At 37.5% G+C, this 14,756-nt stretch overlaps 3 protein-coding genes across 18 annotated transcripts in view; 1 reads left to right on the top strand and 2 right to left on the bottom strand.

The window, feature by feature from the left end:
- The window catches only part of LOC111874655, a 50,391-nt gene extending 49,405 nt beyond the window's left edge, over positions 1 to 986 (bottom strand). For 6 of the 10 annotated variants that reach the window (XM_023870344.2, XM_033755554.1, XM_033755553.1 and 3 more), the window contains exon 1: positions 597 to 833. The gene's annotated coding sequence lies outside the window, so the exon portion shown is untranslated. The other 4 variants (XM_023870340.2, XM_023870339.2, XM_023870338.2 and 1 more) reach the window with 4 other exon arrangements.
- A 238-nt stretch (positions 987 to 1,224) lies between these two features.
- On the top strand, positions 1,225 to 6,291 carry LOC111874682 (40S ribosomal protein S26). Its single transcript, XM_023870385.2, has 4 exons — positions 1,225 to 1,480; positions 2,182 to 2,359; positions 4,661 to 4,791; positions 6,206 to 6,291. Exons 1-4 carry the CDS (start codon positions 1,478 to 1,480, stop codon positions 6,242 to 6,244), a joined length of 351 nt encoding a protein of 116 aa, XP_023726153.1. The 5' UTR covers positions 1,225 to 1,477; the 3' UTR covers positions 6,245 to 6,291.
- A 2,335-nt stretch (positions 6,292 to 8,626) lies between these two features.
- The window catches only part of LOC111874649 (stimulator of interferon genes protein), a 40,424-nt gene continuing 34,294 nt past the window's right edge, over positions 8,627 to 14,756 (bottom strand). For 5 of the 7 annotated variants that reach the window (XM_023870318.2, XM_023870319.2, XM_023870320.2 and 2 more), the window contains exons 7-10: positions 13,756 to 13,925; positions 12,482 to 12,659; positions 12,250 to 12,363; positions 8,627 to 9,847 (exon numbers count right to left, since the gene is read on the bottom strand). In XM_023870318.2, the coding sequence (XP_023726086.1) occupies positions 9,753 to 9,847; positions 12,250 to 12,363; positions 12,482 to 12,659; positions 13,756 to 13,925 (557 nt within the window). In that variant the 3' untranslated portion in view covers positions 8,627 to 9,752. The remainder of the gene's footprint in view (positions 9,848 to 12,249; positions 12,364 to 12,481; positions 12,660 to 13,755; positions 13,926 to 14,756) is intronic. The other 2 variants (XM_023870321.2, XM_023870322.2) reach the window with 1 other exon arrangement.

Below are 14,756 nucleotides of genomic sequence, written 5' to 3'. Positions count from 1 at the left end.
CGCGGCGGCTCGGGTTCGATCCCGGGTCTGGTCAAGTGGGATTTGTGGTGGACAAAGTGGCGCTGGGGCGGGTTTTCTCCGAGTACTTCGGTTTCCTGTGCCAGNAGAGAGCAGAACTGCAATAAATAATCTAGATATAACAGAACAACAGTACTATAGGCACGCAGTAGTGAAAACCATCACAAGAATCGAGATTAAAAGACGTTACAGGAATGTCCACATTTCAAAATCGACCTGATAAACGCGAAAACTTGCTAGAGCAAAACGTACACTGTTACGTCACTATCACAACCATCATGACCTGCGATCACGAAATGAGGTACACCAGGAATAGTCGTCCTCAGCGGTTCCAAAGGTTGACTAGGTTGACTACACGCGCAAAACACACTTCCGACCGCTTCCGACGATCGCCAACATCTCCAGGTTCAAACCCATAACCCCCGTAACAAATTTAGAACGCCTGGAACTCATAGAACTCTAAACCCTCTAAACGCAGCCACCCTAGCTGTCCAAAAGTCCGACGCAAGGAATCGTACGAAACTAAACAACTTAATCTTACTGACTGAAATTACTACAGCTGTGATAACGCAACGTACCCATTCATTCGCTGCCATTGACGGACAACAAACAACGATACCATATTAACCGCAACAGTAGTAGCACTAGTAGATATTAGTGACAGACGACCATTAACTGCTGAAGTTAATTTATTATAAATGACCTATAACAAGCACCAACAATGAAGTTCCCGGAAATTATTAAATTACTTATCACTTCCAAACAAGAAAAAGTAATGTCAATATACAAGAGTATACTTAATTCTCGAAAAATGACAAATACCATGGATCACACAGAACAGATGAGCAAAATCGATGGGTACCGTGTGCTTAACGGGCATGGATTACTAAATATGCATTTACGATGTTTCACTTCCAGGTTACGAAATTACTGGAATTAAGTAGACAGGATTTATTTTTTTCTTCTTCTCATGGCATTGAATATTCGTCTGGTTATGACATCTTAACCTTGCATGTGTACACCGTGCTATTGCACACTCTCCATGCTCTCCATAGATGAGATGATCATGTAACGATGTCAATTGCAACCACCCTAATTACGACCAGGTGACGACTATACTCTAAGAAATAGACTTGTGAGAACGATACTGTTTACTCACCGTTGCTAAGCAATGGTACCAACCCTACAGAACAGAAGTGTAACTCGAATGGTAGCTGAACTGACACTGAGTCTATTTCTGCCGATTCCCCAGTGCATAGTCGTTAAGGTCGTTAATTTGGTGGCTGCTATTGACATCGTTATCTGATCTTCTCATCTGTGGAGAGTGTGCACTAGCATTCGTAGCATTGTGTAAAAGTTCAGTGTTCTGTGGTTCAGTGTTTTGTGTTGGAGTGCTGTGGTGTGCATTTGCACATACTGATATAATTTCCTGTTCCTTTTGCTGACGAATCGTAGTAGAATGGCAAGTAAAATGTATTTTTGTGATTTATTTCACGTCTGCTTAATATTTAAGAATATTTCGAGTGAGCGTTCAAACAATATTATGTTGTGTAGGAAAATCTTTTTGAGAAGCTCTTACGCATTTGAGTGCTGCACGTGGTTGAATTTGATTAGGAAGAGGCAAAGTTATGGATTAAGCAATATCGTAGAGCTTTCAGTTATATTTTAGAGCATTATAAAGTAGTAGGAACCAATGTAAAGAAGTATACCTTCTGTTGGGTATAATTTTCATGGCCGTGTTACCGAACGTTGCGGTCGTGTGGGCAGCGTTCCTGATTATAAAAGGGGTTATAGAAGTCATAGGTCCAATATTGGCCCAGACACTTGCTGTTGGGAATGAGGTCTTCGTAATTTTCCACCGTCCTTCATGACAATTCAGATACAGGGTCTCCAATGAGGCCACCATCGGTTCCGTCCACTTCGTTTCCACTTTAGTATTCACTAACCAACCTACAGTTCGACGCTACCCACAGTGTCGTTAAATCATAAACAGAGGGTATTGCATTATAAAAGTGGCATGTTTCGCAGAGAAACATTTAGGTGATTAAGAAATTAATTTTTAAGTAGCTTAACCTAGTATCTAATATCACAGGCATATCGCCGAAGTCTTATATATCATGTGGCTTTGCAATAATTTTTTTTAATAACTTTTTTCTTTTTTAGACTTGCAAACGCAGAAATAGTGGAAGATCTAAACATGGTCGTGGCCATGTGAACCCTGTGCGCTGCACCAACTGTGCAAGATGTGTTCCCAAGGACAAAGCTATCAAGAAGTTTGTTATTCGAAATATAGTTGAAGCAGCAGCTGTCAGAGATATTACTGAGGCCAGTCTATATACTCGTATGTATTATTTGAGGTTTGGATGTCATAAAATTTCTGTTCAAATCTTCTATTGAACGTATTTTGTATACAATTGTTGGTTATAAATTTCTCATATGGTAATGGCAGAATAACTTATAATATTTTACATAATTTATAGGAATAATGTGCCCACAGTAGTTCCTAAACATTCCATTGTACGGTATGATTGTTGATGGTATCTGTCCACAAAACTACAATATGTACATACATACATATACATTTGCGTTTCAGATTATTCACAAATGTGCACAGGCACAGAATATAAAACATGTCAACAAGCCAACAAGACATTGGAAGCATGTACATTCACAAACAAAATCACTAGCATATATAATCCATACTTGTCAAAAAAAACACATAAAATTGTTAAAAGGAAATACAGATTGCAGCAAATACACATACAATAGTTAAAAAGCAATACAAATTGCAACAAGTACACATACAATAGTTAAAAAGCAATACAAATTGCAGCAAGAATATATGAGCACAGCCAAGGACATAGAGTTAAATGAAGTGTACACTGTCAGACACCTCTTGACAGGTCTTGACAGAAAAGCAGGAATTCCTCAACAGTATAAGAAGGGTTTTGAAGCAATACATCCTTTAGTTTCTCAATAAACTGTTTTTTATCATGTACCAACTCAATTAAAAAATCAGGCAAACTATTAAAAACTTTTACACTCATACAATAGACCCCTTTTTGCCTCTTTGTTAGATGCGATTGAGGAACATGAAGGTTTCTAACTTGTCTTGTTGATTTACCATGAATTGTATGATTAAAAGTAAGAGTCAAGAAGACTACAGTCATAACATTCACTGCTGTGAAAACCTCAAAACTTATATAACAGTTGTTGTTTTAGTGCTTTATAATCTGTTTCGATTACATACAGGGCATATTTTATTAGATCTCTTAACACTCATCTCTTGAGAATTGTACATGTATGTTATAAATATTTAATATTTGTGTAATAACTGTTTAGTTTGGTACTTGAGATGAACATGGCTCTAAGTGAAGTGCTCTGAAGATATTATTTAGGGTGTCGTTTCTCAGTGAAATAATTCAGTATTGTAGTAATGTGGTAGCGTAGTTGGTTGAGGCACTATGCTACAAGCCAGAAGGTCGCGGGTTGAAGTTCTGATGAGGGCAGTGGATTTTTTTCAATTGACCTAATCCTTCCAGCCACACTTGGGGTGTAAAGGGTGGCTGGCATGTAGAGCTGACACCCTTGCCCCCATCCATGAGCTGATTGTCTAGAAAATGTGGGAGCCTGAACATCTCACAACCCTATGGGCCTCCACGGCCTGTTACAGGGATACCTTTATTTTTTTACTAGTACTGACGTTGAAGAATTAGACTGGAGATCTCCATCTGAACTGTTTATGCTGTCATTTCCTTGGGTGATATTCACATCATTGCTGTGGCATGTGTTGGAAACATTTGATTCTCTTTTAACTCTTGAATGCCAACATTCAAAATCCCAAGAAACAGTAATTTCCACCAACTTACAAACTTTCTTTAAATTCAGGTATGAAATGTTTGACATTACTACAGGTGTAGTTTTCATCTCTACCAACATGAGTTGGTAAGAATGTAGAAGACATAAAATGTCTGATGTAAGGGATTTGTCTGATTGACACTGTCAATTTTCAGATTTTTTTTGCCGTTGATCTAATCCTTGTTGGTATTATGAGGGGTAATTGTGCACGTATTCATTTCTGTTCATATGTAGTACATCTGTTGTGTGGGATGTTCATAAAATAAGCTAAACTGATGAAGTTGCTGAAGTCTTTTCTTTATTAGTTCCTTATAGCTGACACAAGAAAGGTCTAAGGGGCCCAATTTAGTAGATGTCTTCCCCCCCCCCTTACCTGTGGATGGGAACATCCAGTTTCCAAAACATTGTTTTCTATCTTCAAGAATACTGGACGATGGAAAAAGTCCAAAAACCCAGTAATCCTGTGTGTTATACACCATCGTCAGAACCCCTTTGGAACCTATATCTTTTATATTGTTTGCAATGATAAGTCTCCCGTATTCTCTTCATATCCTAAAACTGAAAGGATCCCATATTTCATGTATTGTCTTTTATTTATGATTACATATTATTTTGTGCACTTTAAGACCCATACCAAACTGGACAAACTAAGGAAGAAAACTGAAGTGATGAGGTAATGGAGACATGACCACAACTAAGCAGTTGTCACTTTTTTTAGTATATATCAGTTTGTAACCCTAATTTTGATATTTTAATTAATTAGAACATTGTTTATTATTTCTAGCATATCAGCTGCCTAAATTGTATGCAAAGCTGCATTATTGTGTGTCATGTGCAATACACTCCAAGGTAGTGCGTAACAGATCCAAAGCTGACCGGCGTATCAGAACACCACCAGCCCGCAACTTTCCTCGTGTAAGTATATCTTTGACTCAATAACTTCAACTGGTCCTGAATTGAGTGTTAACAATTCTTTATGAGCAGATTTTCTTATTGGGTAACTCTTAATATACATACATTTATGAGGATTCTAATAATCTAAGTGAACATAGCAGAAAATCAGTTTCATCCTTGACACTGAAGCATCTCAAAGACATGACATGACGGCTGAATGTTGTAATAGCAGGTCCAGAAAAGTTGTCCATTGCTAGGTTATGGCCAATAAACACATTTCCACAGAAATTAAAAGATGTTTCTGTGTCAGCAGTACCCAGGCCATTGCTAGGGAATGGCTCGCATGTCACTTAGCAAAGGAGGAATTCTTGGAAGCAGTTTTTTCTGTGCAATCCATCCTTATGCTGCTATTGAACATTTTGACAGGCGCACACCATCTCTCAGGTTGCACATTGCTCCCAAAATTCCTTACTTGTATGACTACATAACTAAATTATGCAGGACACACGCAAAAGTAATCCTAAACCATGTAAATCCAAATGTACATGTTTTGGACAGTGAGAATCTAGGAAGCACGAGGGGCTTAAACTTGTTGGCATTCAGGCCTATGACTGTTTATCTGACTAATTGCAGTTTTGGAATGGTTAAATAAGTTAACGCATAATCTGCTGCACAGTCCTGCATTGACTGAAATCCTCTGTATATTCTTTATAATTGTTACTTAGCCTAGTGCACTGATGAAAGGTGGCCAGAGCCCATAGTGACCTGTTTGTTGTGACAATGATACAACAAATATGGTCAGAAAGACCAACGCCTCCACTCATCAGAGAGGAAGCCCCACTTCTAAAACATGTACATGTATAGAAGAGAAGAAAATCCTGGCCATGGATCTCAGGCTCGAAGCCAGGAATGGCAGTGCTGGCAAGTGCCAGCAGCACTTTAACCTACAAACTGACAAAGAGTTAGTCATGATTGGAAGTCAGTCAGGGTTGGTGGTTAGAGTCTTGAGTTGCATAGTTAGATGCCACTGCCAAGCAATGACTAGTGAAAACAGAGAACTTGATGCTTGCAGTGGTGATTTTTAAGAGTGTAAATCAGTGAAAAATATTACAATTATTTGTAATTAACTAGTTATAAATGTTCAACAAATCCAATTATCAATCCACACCATGTGTCTGAATCACCAGCATGTGGCAGTATCAGATGAGATGTAGGAATCTGCAGTTCCATACAATTTGAGGAACCCCAAAATTGTTGCAAATAATGATCACGGTCAGATTTGTGTAAACATAGATGGAAAATAGTGAAAGTAGTGTTCAGTCACTGGTACACATTTGAATAGAGAGATGCTTCAGTAACCATTAGTTAGAAATATTTTATTTTAAAGACAAATTTGACAAGTTCAGGGATAAATGAAATGTTTTGTTTGTTTCAGGATATGATGCGACAGGGTGGCCAGCAGGTTAGGAAGTAATTGCTTGTAATGTCATGTGTATTTCAAAATAAATAATCACTTTGAGACTCTTGTGTTTTAATTTACAGCTCCCTCTTATGAATCCTTTTATAATAAGAAGCTCATTGTGATGGAAGTTCTTATAATAAACTATACTTGGTGGGTGTATAAACCATAATTATTTAGATATTATTATATGAAATGATATGATGTGAAAGTTAAAAATAGATGCCACAGTGGTGTGGGTATTGATTCATACTCAAGTGGTCCTTGGTTCAACTCTTAGCCCTCAGACTGCCTGCTCTCAGTCTTCTGTGCAGGCAAATGTTGGAGACAGTGTCTGAAGTTAGGCACAGCTGTTTCACATTTAATTATTTGTTTGCTAGTTATACTATTGTGTGATGCTATATGATCTGAGCCGCTGGAAACATAAATATACATCTATTCCAGGAAATAAAATAATGAGCCAGATATTTGGTTTTATAAAAATTTATTGTCATTGCAAAATGTGAAGCAAAGTAAAAATGTTCAACAGTGCCAACTCAAAATATCGTAAGCTGTTCGTGTTTGGACACTTTTTTTTTTTTGCTTAGTGGGGGGTGGAGTCCAACTAGGTACACTTGGCACGGCGGCCACTGATTGGCCTATTGTACCTGCCCCAGGTGATTATNGGAGAATTTTGGTGGAATGAAGATTGGCAAGGGAAACCAAAGTACTTGGAGAAAACCCGCCCCAGCGCCACTTTGTCCACCACAAATCCCACTTGACCAGACCCGAGATTGAACCCGGGCCGGTGTGGTGGGAAGCCAGTGACTAACTGCTTGGGCTCTGGCACGGCCTTGTGTGTATCGACCTTTGCTTTAGGGGTTACGATATTTTAACATAACATGTTAACACCTGAGTAAAAGTTCCAAATGTGAGTAGCACATTGTGTCTTGCAGTGCAGCTGGGTAACTTGGTTGAGTTGTCACGCCCTTCTCCTTCAGTCAAAAATGCCTGCCAAGAAAGTATTATTGAAAAATCTGCAAAATATACATATAATTTTTTCTTCCTTGTAGTCCACATTTTTCAGTTACATCTTTCCCTACATATTTTCTTCTTACTGTTCACTGTTTTTCCCTTGCCTGGTTTTCATCTTTTCTTCTTTCATAATACTTATAAACCCAGTTCATTGTACCAATGTATAATCTAATTTTTTAGTTACTTCAGAAACAAAATTGTGATGTGTGTTCACCTACCATGGAATACTTCTCCCAGCCACCAGTGGCAGTGCCGCCTGTTCTCCTGCTGCACATAGGGTAGCTCACTGAAAGTCCTGCTCTTTTTCATGTATGATGGGTTGTGAAATTTATAATTAGCAACAAGTTAGATTTCACATCATATTGGGATGAGTGTGCAATATTCCCTACATTTGGTAGTCATTTTGTCTATAGACAACAAAACATCTTCTATCTGACACTATACTCCAANTCTGATGTATGTACAACCCTGCTCATTTTCTTCAAAAGTTCATTTCAGTTAAAAGCATATGTTGCAAGTTCAAAATATCAGTAATCAGATTCATTATAATGTATGGTATTTATGCTTTTGGATTTTCTTAATATCCAAAGAAAAGACTGAAAGCAAATGTGGAGAACCGCTACTTTCAACATCCTAGAGATGTAAACTTTGTTGAAGCTCATAAACTATAGTGAAATAAAACAAAACACATAATTTACTTTCAACCCATAATATTTAAATAGCTTAAAGTTAATTTTTATTTCTCTTTTCATATTCTAAATTCCACTGGTATGCTGTAAAATGCTAGTATTCAGTTATTTAGTATAGAGGGGGTGGGTTTCCCCATGCACCGCAACTAATAGTCTATTGTACGTCCCCTTTTAATTTCTACTGTCGCTGTACCCTACTGATACTGGTGGCCACTATCTCCCCTTTCTGCCAGCAAGGTCGGCCCTCTACTGGCATTGGTACCTGATAACTTCCCCATCTACCGGAGGCATTGGAAACTACTTGGGTGGGAAACATTTTGCCTAATTTTGCTCAGAGGTCTACTAGACATGAGGATCTTTTACGTGCTGTAAATCTACAACACAGGACCCACAGCTTAAGTCCCTCCCGGAGGACTTGTTCCCTTAATTTTTCCGCCCTTAAAAGTTCCACGACCTCCGCTCGGTTTGAACCCGCATACCTTGAGTCATGAGGTGGGAACGTTACCCCTAGACTACGGAGGCCGCTTAAAATGCTAGTAACTGAATCATAAATTTCTTTCGTTCTATAATTAACTAATGTACTGTGCCACCATTCAGAAACAGAATGTGAACACCACACACTTCATTCATTAATAATTAATATCCAGTGTGAATTATTAATTTTTTTCAAGTCAATATTCTATGTATTCATAATAATAAATATAATACTTACATTAGTCAAGATAAAATAAATATCAGAATATTTTCTGATTGATGTTTATTTTTAATAGCCAATAAACACCCCTTCCTCAAAATACAGAAAGCTTCCATAACTTTGGAGAATGTACACTCTACACCAGAACCTCTACTCCTGAATTTAAGCAAATGTCAGAACAGTATCTCAAGTTAGGTCACAACTGCTTCGTTCTCTGTCCTTTCCAATTCATTATTCACTAGTCACCCTGTCACTGAATGCTACATGATCCAAGTTATGGACAGCTTTGTTAAAATAACATGTAAATAGTAACAACTATGCTACTGCAGCATACAGTTTTTGTGACTATTTTACAGCAGATACATCAAAGGGTGTCATATATGTAGAATTCTCTCAGCATTAACTATAATATATGTTCTCTTGCATCACAACTGTGAGTTTTTAGGCTCACACATCTATCGGCTGATAGGATGGACTGTCAAGTTACTAAAGTCTCAACAGCCTAAGGAAATTATATTTCTATATAAAGTGAATTGTTGGATATCACAAGAAGAGAAGTTTCAGTTCTACTGTACCTAAAACCATTATAATGCCAGTTCTGCTAGTAAACAGCACAAGATCACAATACAGATTATGTCTTTGTATGTGAACACAAAAGTGTTAAAATTTACAGAACCATTATTTCAAATGTTTAATACTATACAGGAAATAGTGCATGTGTGCACTTTTGTATGTGCACACATACTAGGAACAATTTGTACTATAACAAATATGTACGACCAACTTCCCTGCCATTTCCCTGATCATCATGTTTGGTAATATAAAGTTTCCTACCTAGATGTTTAAAAACCACACAACACATGGTTTTGCCTTGTAACCATACCATATGTGTATGGTTCTTCAACTGGAGGACAACAAAAGTATGTCTCTTTGGTATTCTATAAAACAGTAAGTTGAATGTATGAATGTATAAGAGGTGGGACTTCTTGGCACTTGCACCACGAACACAGTGATCTATTGTGCCTCAGTAAAGTTACTAATAAAAATTGTAACCACAGGTACAAACAGTGTCTACCATTGGCTGCATCCATTAACACTATCAAGTCTTCAGCTTTCATTTGTAGTTTCAATGTCTCTGTACGGGATCTCTTCCAGTTAATTCTTGTATTCTCTCCAATATTATCCTTGCTACATTAATTCTCTTCTTATTATCATCTGTATCTAAGAATGAAATAAAAACGGTCAGATGTCACTACACTATTTCATTATCAATGTTATTAACACAGATAAGTAAGTTACTTTTTCATGGCCTACATTCCTGTGGAAAATCAAAAACTTTTATTAAAAAAAACCAACATCATGATTTAGTCCATACACTTTTTGAATCTAAGTCACATGAACTGAAAAGGAATCTCATTTCATACCAAACAATAAACTGGCCTGTTACAAAATTCATATATAAGGCTCAAAGAAAGAAATTTCAGAACATTTCTTTGTACTGTTGCAAGAAATGAAGTGAGATTTATGCAGAAAGTATTGTAATGTGGATGGCCAGAGCGTTGCTAGGTAATGGACCCGTAAACATACGCGATACACACTCGCAAGGCAACAATAGAAGTAGGACGTTTCCTATGTGGTCAGTGCAATAACCACTGCTATGCAACGTTACAGTAAACACTCCTCTACTAGAGTGGAGGCTGTTTTCTGTGTGTGGTCGGTGTGGTAGCTATATAACAACAGTCAGAGACAGAAGAGATTTCAGTGTTTTAGTTTTTAAGTGACAGAGAGTTCTCAGTGGAAGACAGTCACAGAAAGTTCGTCGTGTGAAGACTTTGCATGTTATTTTGACGACTTTATTCATGTATAATATTTGAAGTGATTTGAAGTACTAGTTCCTGTGTTTTAGTCACATTACCAGGAGAGGGCTAGTGTGGGTGTGTGTGTGTAACCATGAATTATGAAGTGTGAAACTAGCAATAGTGCTGTAATTAAGTGTGATTAAGAGAGGTTGTAACCAAAGTGCTAATAAATCCAATCATCTGAACTAGAATTCGTCATTTTCTTTGTGTGTACCATCCTACATGTGACATTTTGCTGTCAGAAGTGGGAAGGCCCACACAAGGTAGTCACCCAGATAAGTGATGTCATATACAGGATCCATAGAAACCCTAGGTCAAGGATGATGATAGTACACCTGAACCAGCTGGCACCTTATCAGGGAGCTGCTCAGGTGTAAAATTTTACATTAAAATCCCTTATTTATGGTAATTTTAATCTTAAAATATTCCCTTGTTTAACATTGATTTGGTGAACATGATTTTGATTATATGCGATTTATGTTCAGACACTAGTTATACACAGCACAGGGTCTGGTTTTGATTATCCATGGGTTAGTGTGTGTGCATGTGCAGATCTAAGTCTGAGACTTGCAAGCAACTGAGATTACTACATAACAGCACACACCATTCAGCCTCAGTGTAACCATTATTCTTGCTTTGAGAATGTGTGCTGGACAGTGTAATGCGACCTTCAGAATAACTCTCCCTTTTTATAAAATACTGTATTGTTATGCCCAAAAATATGGCCTCAAAGCCTGGTAAATGTACTGATGCTACTATAAAAAAAGTTAGAAAAGTAATGATCAGAAAAACATTACATCATAAAAAAGCAATTTCTAGAATAGAAAATCAACGTACTTCATGAACTAGTATGTGTTGAAACTGTACCATCCATTGGAAGACATTTTCATATCAATGAATCTACTATTAGAACTATTAAAAGAAGTCAAGCAGCCATTAGGGCTAGCGTTCAAACAAGAGCACTGAGGAGTGCAGCAGTCACTTATAAAAGCTGTGATCCATGAGTAGAAAAAGCCAAGAAAGCACTTTCTTTGCAGATCAAGGATATGGCACAAAGGTTTATGCATACGTGTACATATCTACAACAGGTGTAAATAAAAGCTATTTCTTATATATGAACATACTATACTAGATTATTTTTACCCTTGAGATTTTGTACAAACATTCTTCATAGACGAATTCCCCATTATCCTTACTTACTGTAAGATCAAGATATTGCATGACACAGTTTTGATATCCATGGTATAATTCAAGAACGCAACCATCTGTTAAAGATGGGATTATGAATTTTCAAACTGCAGCTGAACTTTTAAATTTGACTGATGTTATCAGGGCCTTTTACTCAAAGCCCTTGATTAATGTACCCATGACGTTTGGCAGAGTCCTCCTGAATCACCCAAATTGTATATTTTTGTGTGTCTTCGTTTACGTGCTTATATGTATTTATTTAATGATACTGAGAGTAACTTAGGCTATACAATGTAGTGTTGAATATATGAGTAATAGTGAATAATGAATGGGAAAAGATGTAGAAGTGGGCATGGACTATTTTAAGGCGCTCTCTTGGCACTTGCCTGGAAGGACTGAAGAAAATCATAAAAAAAACCTAAGTCAGGGTGGTCAGTGTGTGGACCAAGAATGAGCATCTCCTAAATACAAGTTAGAAGTATCACCATATGAGCCAAACTGCTTGGTGGTGTGTTTTAGTAAAATAACGTTTACTTATAACATTTTATTATGAAATTACGATTTACTTGAGCTTACCTACATAGTAGATAATTTCACAAAGATCTCTACAGTCATCACTGTCTCTAATAATGTCTCGTAGTGTTTTATAAAATGATAATATTATGTCGTGTTGATGATCTTTAAAAACACCTGGAAATAAGAATGATTTTATCATAATTAATGCAGACAATTTAATGAAAATAATTTAAACTATCTACAGAACTTTGGACTTTAGTCACGTGAATAGTACAAAAGGTTCTGTACTCACGTGACATTTTTGGATCCCCATTTATCACATCATAACATGTTTTTAAGGGTGTGGCACCTTCAGCTACTACATAAACTGGCTGTGCTCCTGGACTGTCTCTATTCTTTATTTTATATACAGAATTTTTATATAGCCTCTGTTTAACTCCAGCGCGATCAAATACTTGATCTTCCAAACTCTGTGAAGAAAGAGAACAGGCAAAAGATAGTTATCTTTTTTTTCCAATTTAATTACCCTTGTATCTGTAACATTACGTATGGTTTTACATTTTTTATGCTTATGAAAATGTTCCACAAGTACACACACAGGGACATGTGCATGCACACAACAACCTGTTTTGATTCACACTTATGAGTAATATATATTGATTAATTCTGTATGTGGGTTATGCCACTGTGTAGTCTGGTAGGTGGGTATAATGTTTAAGAGGAACATACTTCCTCCACTGGAAGCATATGCTTTCCAAAACACTGGTACCCCACTGAACAGGCTACACAGTGTTACAACTCAGAAGATCACAATATGAACTTTCATCATTATGAAAACCTCCAACTGGGGGCACGCAGTAGCGTAGTTCGTTGAGGCACTATGCTACAAGCCAGAAGGTCATTGGTTTAAGTCCCAATGAGGTCACTGGATTTTTCAATTGACCTAATCCTTCCAGCCGCACTATGGGCCTGGGGTCGACTCAGCCTCTAACAGAAATGAGTACCAGGAATATTCTTGGAATATTCTTGGGGGTAAAGGGTGGCCGGCGCAAAGGGCTGGCACCTGCCGCCATCTATGAGCCGACTGAATAGAAAATGTGGGAACCGCAACATCTCACAATGTTATGGGCCTCCACGGCCTGTTACTGGGATACCTTCACTTATTTTTTTTTATGAAAACCTCCAACTAATAAGTAGAGCAGTATATAATAAAAATTAAGAACCTAAGAGCCAGCAGTGCTGTAACATACAGGGGAAATAAGAAATGTATGTAACATTTTAGTCATAAAACTTCAAGAACAGAGAGAACACTTGGAAGAAGGATGCCTTATGGAACATTTTCATCAAATTCTAGGACTTCTGTGGGACAGACAGATTCCAAGATATGCTCCTTTCTTGCAAATTTTACCCATTTGTATGCCACACATTGCAACCCTGATTTAGAAGGTGCAGTACATTATTCCATAAATTTGTGCATTTATTCTTAAGCATGAAATGAAGTAAAAACAACTTTCTTTGCAATAAAACATGTTAATTAAAAAATCAGTGTACATAAACTGTGCTCACCATTGCAGCATCCATCCAACATTTATCATCAGGCCAGTCTGTAGAAACATCCTTAAGGTCTGTGGGTATATAAAGGCTCTTGGGAATTAAAATAAACAACTTCTTTACTGGGAATGCACTATCTGAAAGGCGATGTTTGTTGATGAACGTTTCAATTCTCTTTTTAATACCTAGAATTTAGGACAAAAATGTTAACATCACTACTGTTACATGAGCAGCAATGACAGTTATGACGATCACCATCATGACCACCACAGATGCTGCTGCCACCACCCGTACACTGAGTATGCTCCCCAAGATCAGACTATTAATCAGTGTTTCTATTTACAAGTACTGTGTTGTCCTCATGATGCAGTACATCTTAAACAGCCACAGAAGTAGGAATTCAGTGAATGGAAATTTCAATACAGGGTGTCCCAGGAGGAATGGACCAAACTTCGGGAGGGTGTTCCTTATGTTAAAGTATGCCGATATAACCCAAAACACCTATGTCCAAAGTTGAACGGTTATGGAGATAATGGCCAGAGAAGTGTCAAACTTTGACCGGTGTTACACACTTGTTGATTACAAAATACATATTAAAATTGGCAGGAATATGTGGATTCTGTAATGTTAATAATGTATGTAACATCAAACTAACTTGTGAGTGACGGAAAGCCATAAAATTGAAGTACGAAATACTCGCTCGCCATGTCATAATTGTCCTTGGGGTTTCCAAGCACTGTACATGACACATGACTGGCGAGCGATGACGTAATATGGCTGCGCTATAACCCGACCACATAAATGTACATTCACAGGAAATCTCTTTTGGAATTTCGTTTCCATTATCTCATGTGGATTATTATGGAACCACGTATGCACATTTCGTAAATTATTTACACCATCCAGGGTAAAAGACGCCTCATCACTGAATAAAATGACGCTTAACAGTTCGGGATGAACTTTTTATCCAGTGGCACAAATCCATACGCTGTGCATGGTCGCCTGGTTCCAGATGT

The sequence above is a fragment of the Cryptotermes secundus genome, unplaced genomic scaffold (genome assembly GCF_002891405.2).
Source record: "Cryptotermes secundus unplaced genomic scaffold, Csec_1.0 scaffold56, whole genome shotgun sequence".
NCBI classification, from domain to species: Eukaryota; Metazoa; Arthropoda; class Insecta; order Blattodea; family Kalotermitidae; genus Cryptotermes; species Cryptotermes secundus.
This window is presented reverse-complemented; position numbering and strand designations above follow the sequence as displayed.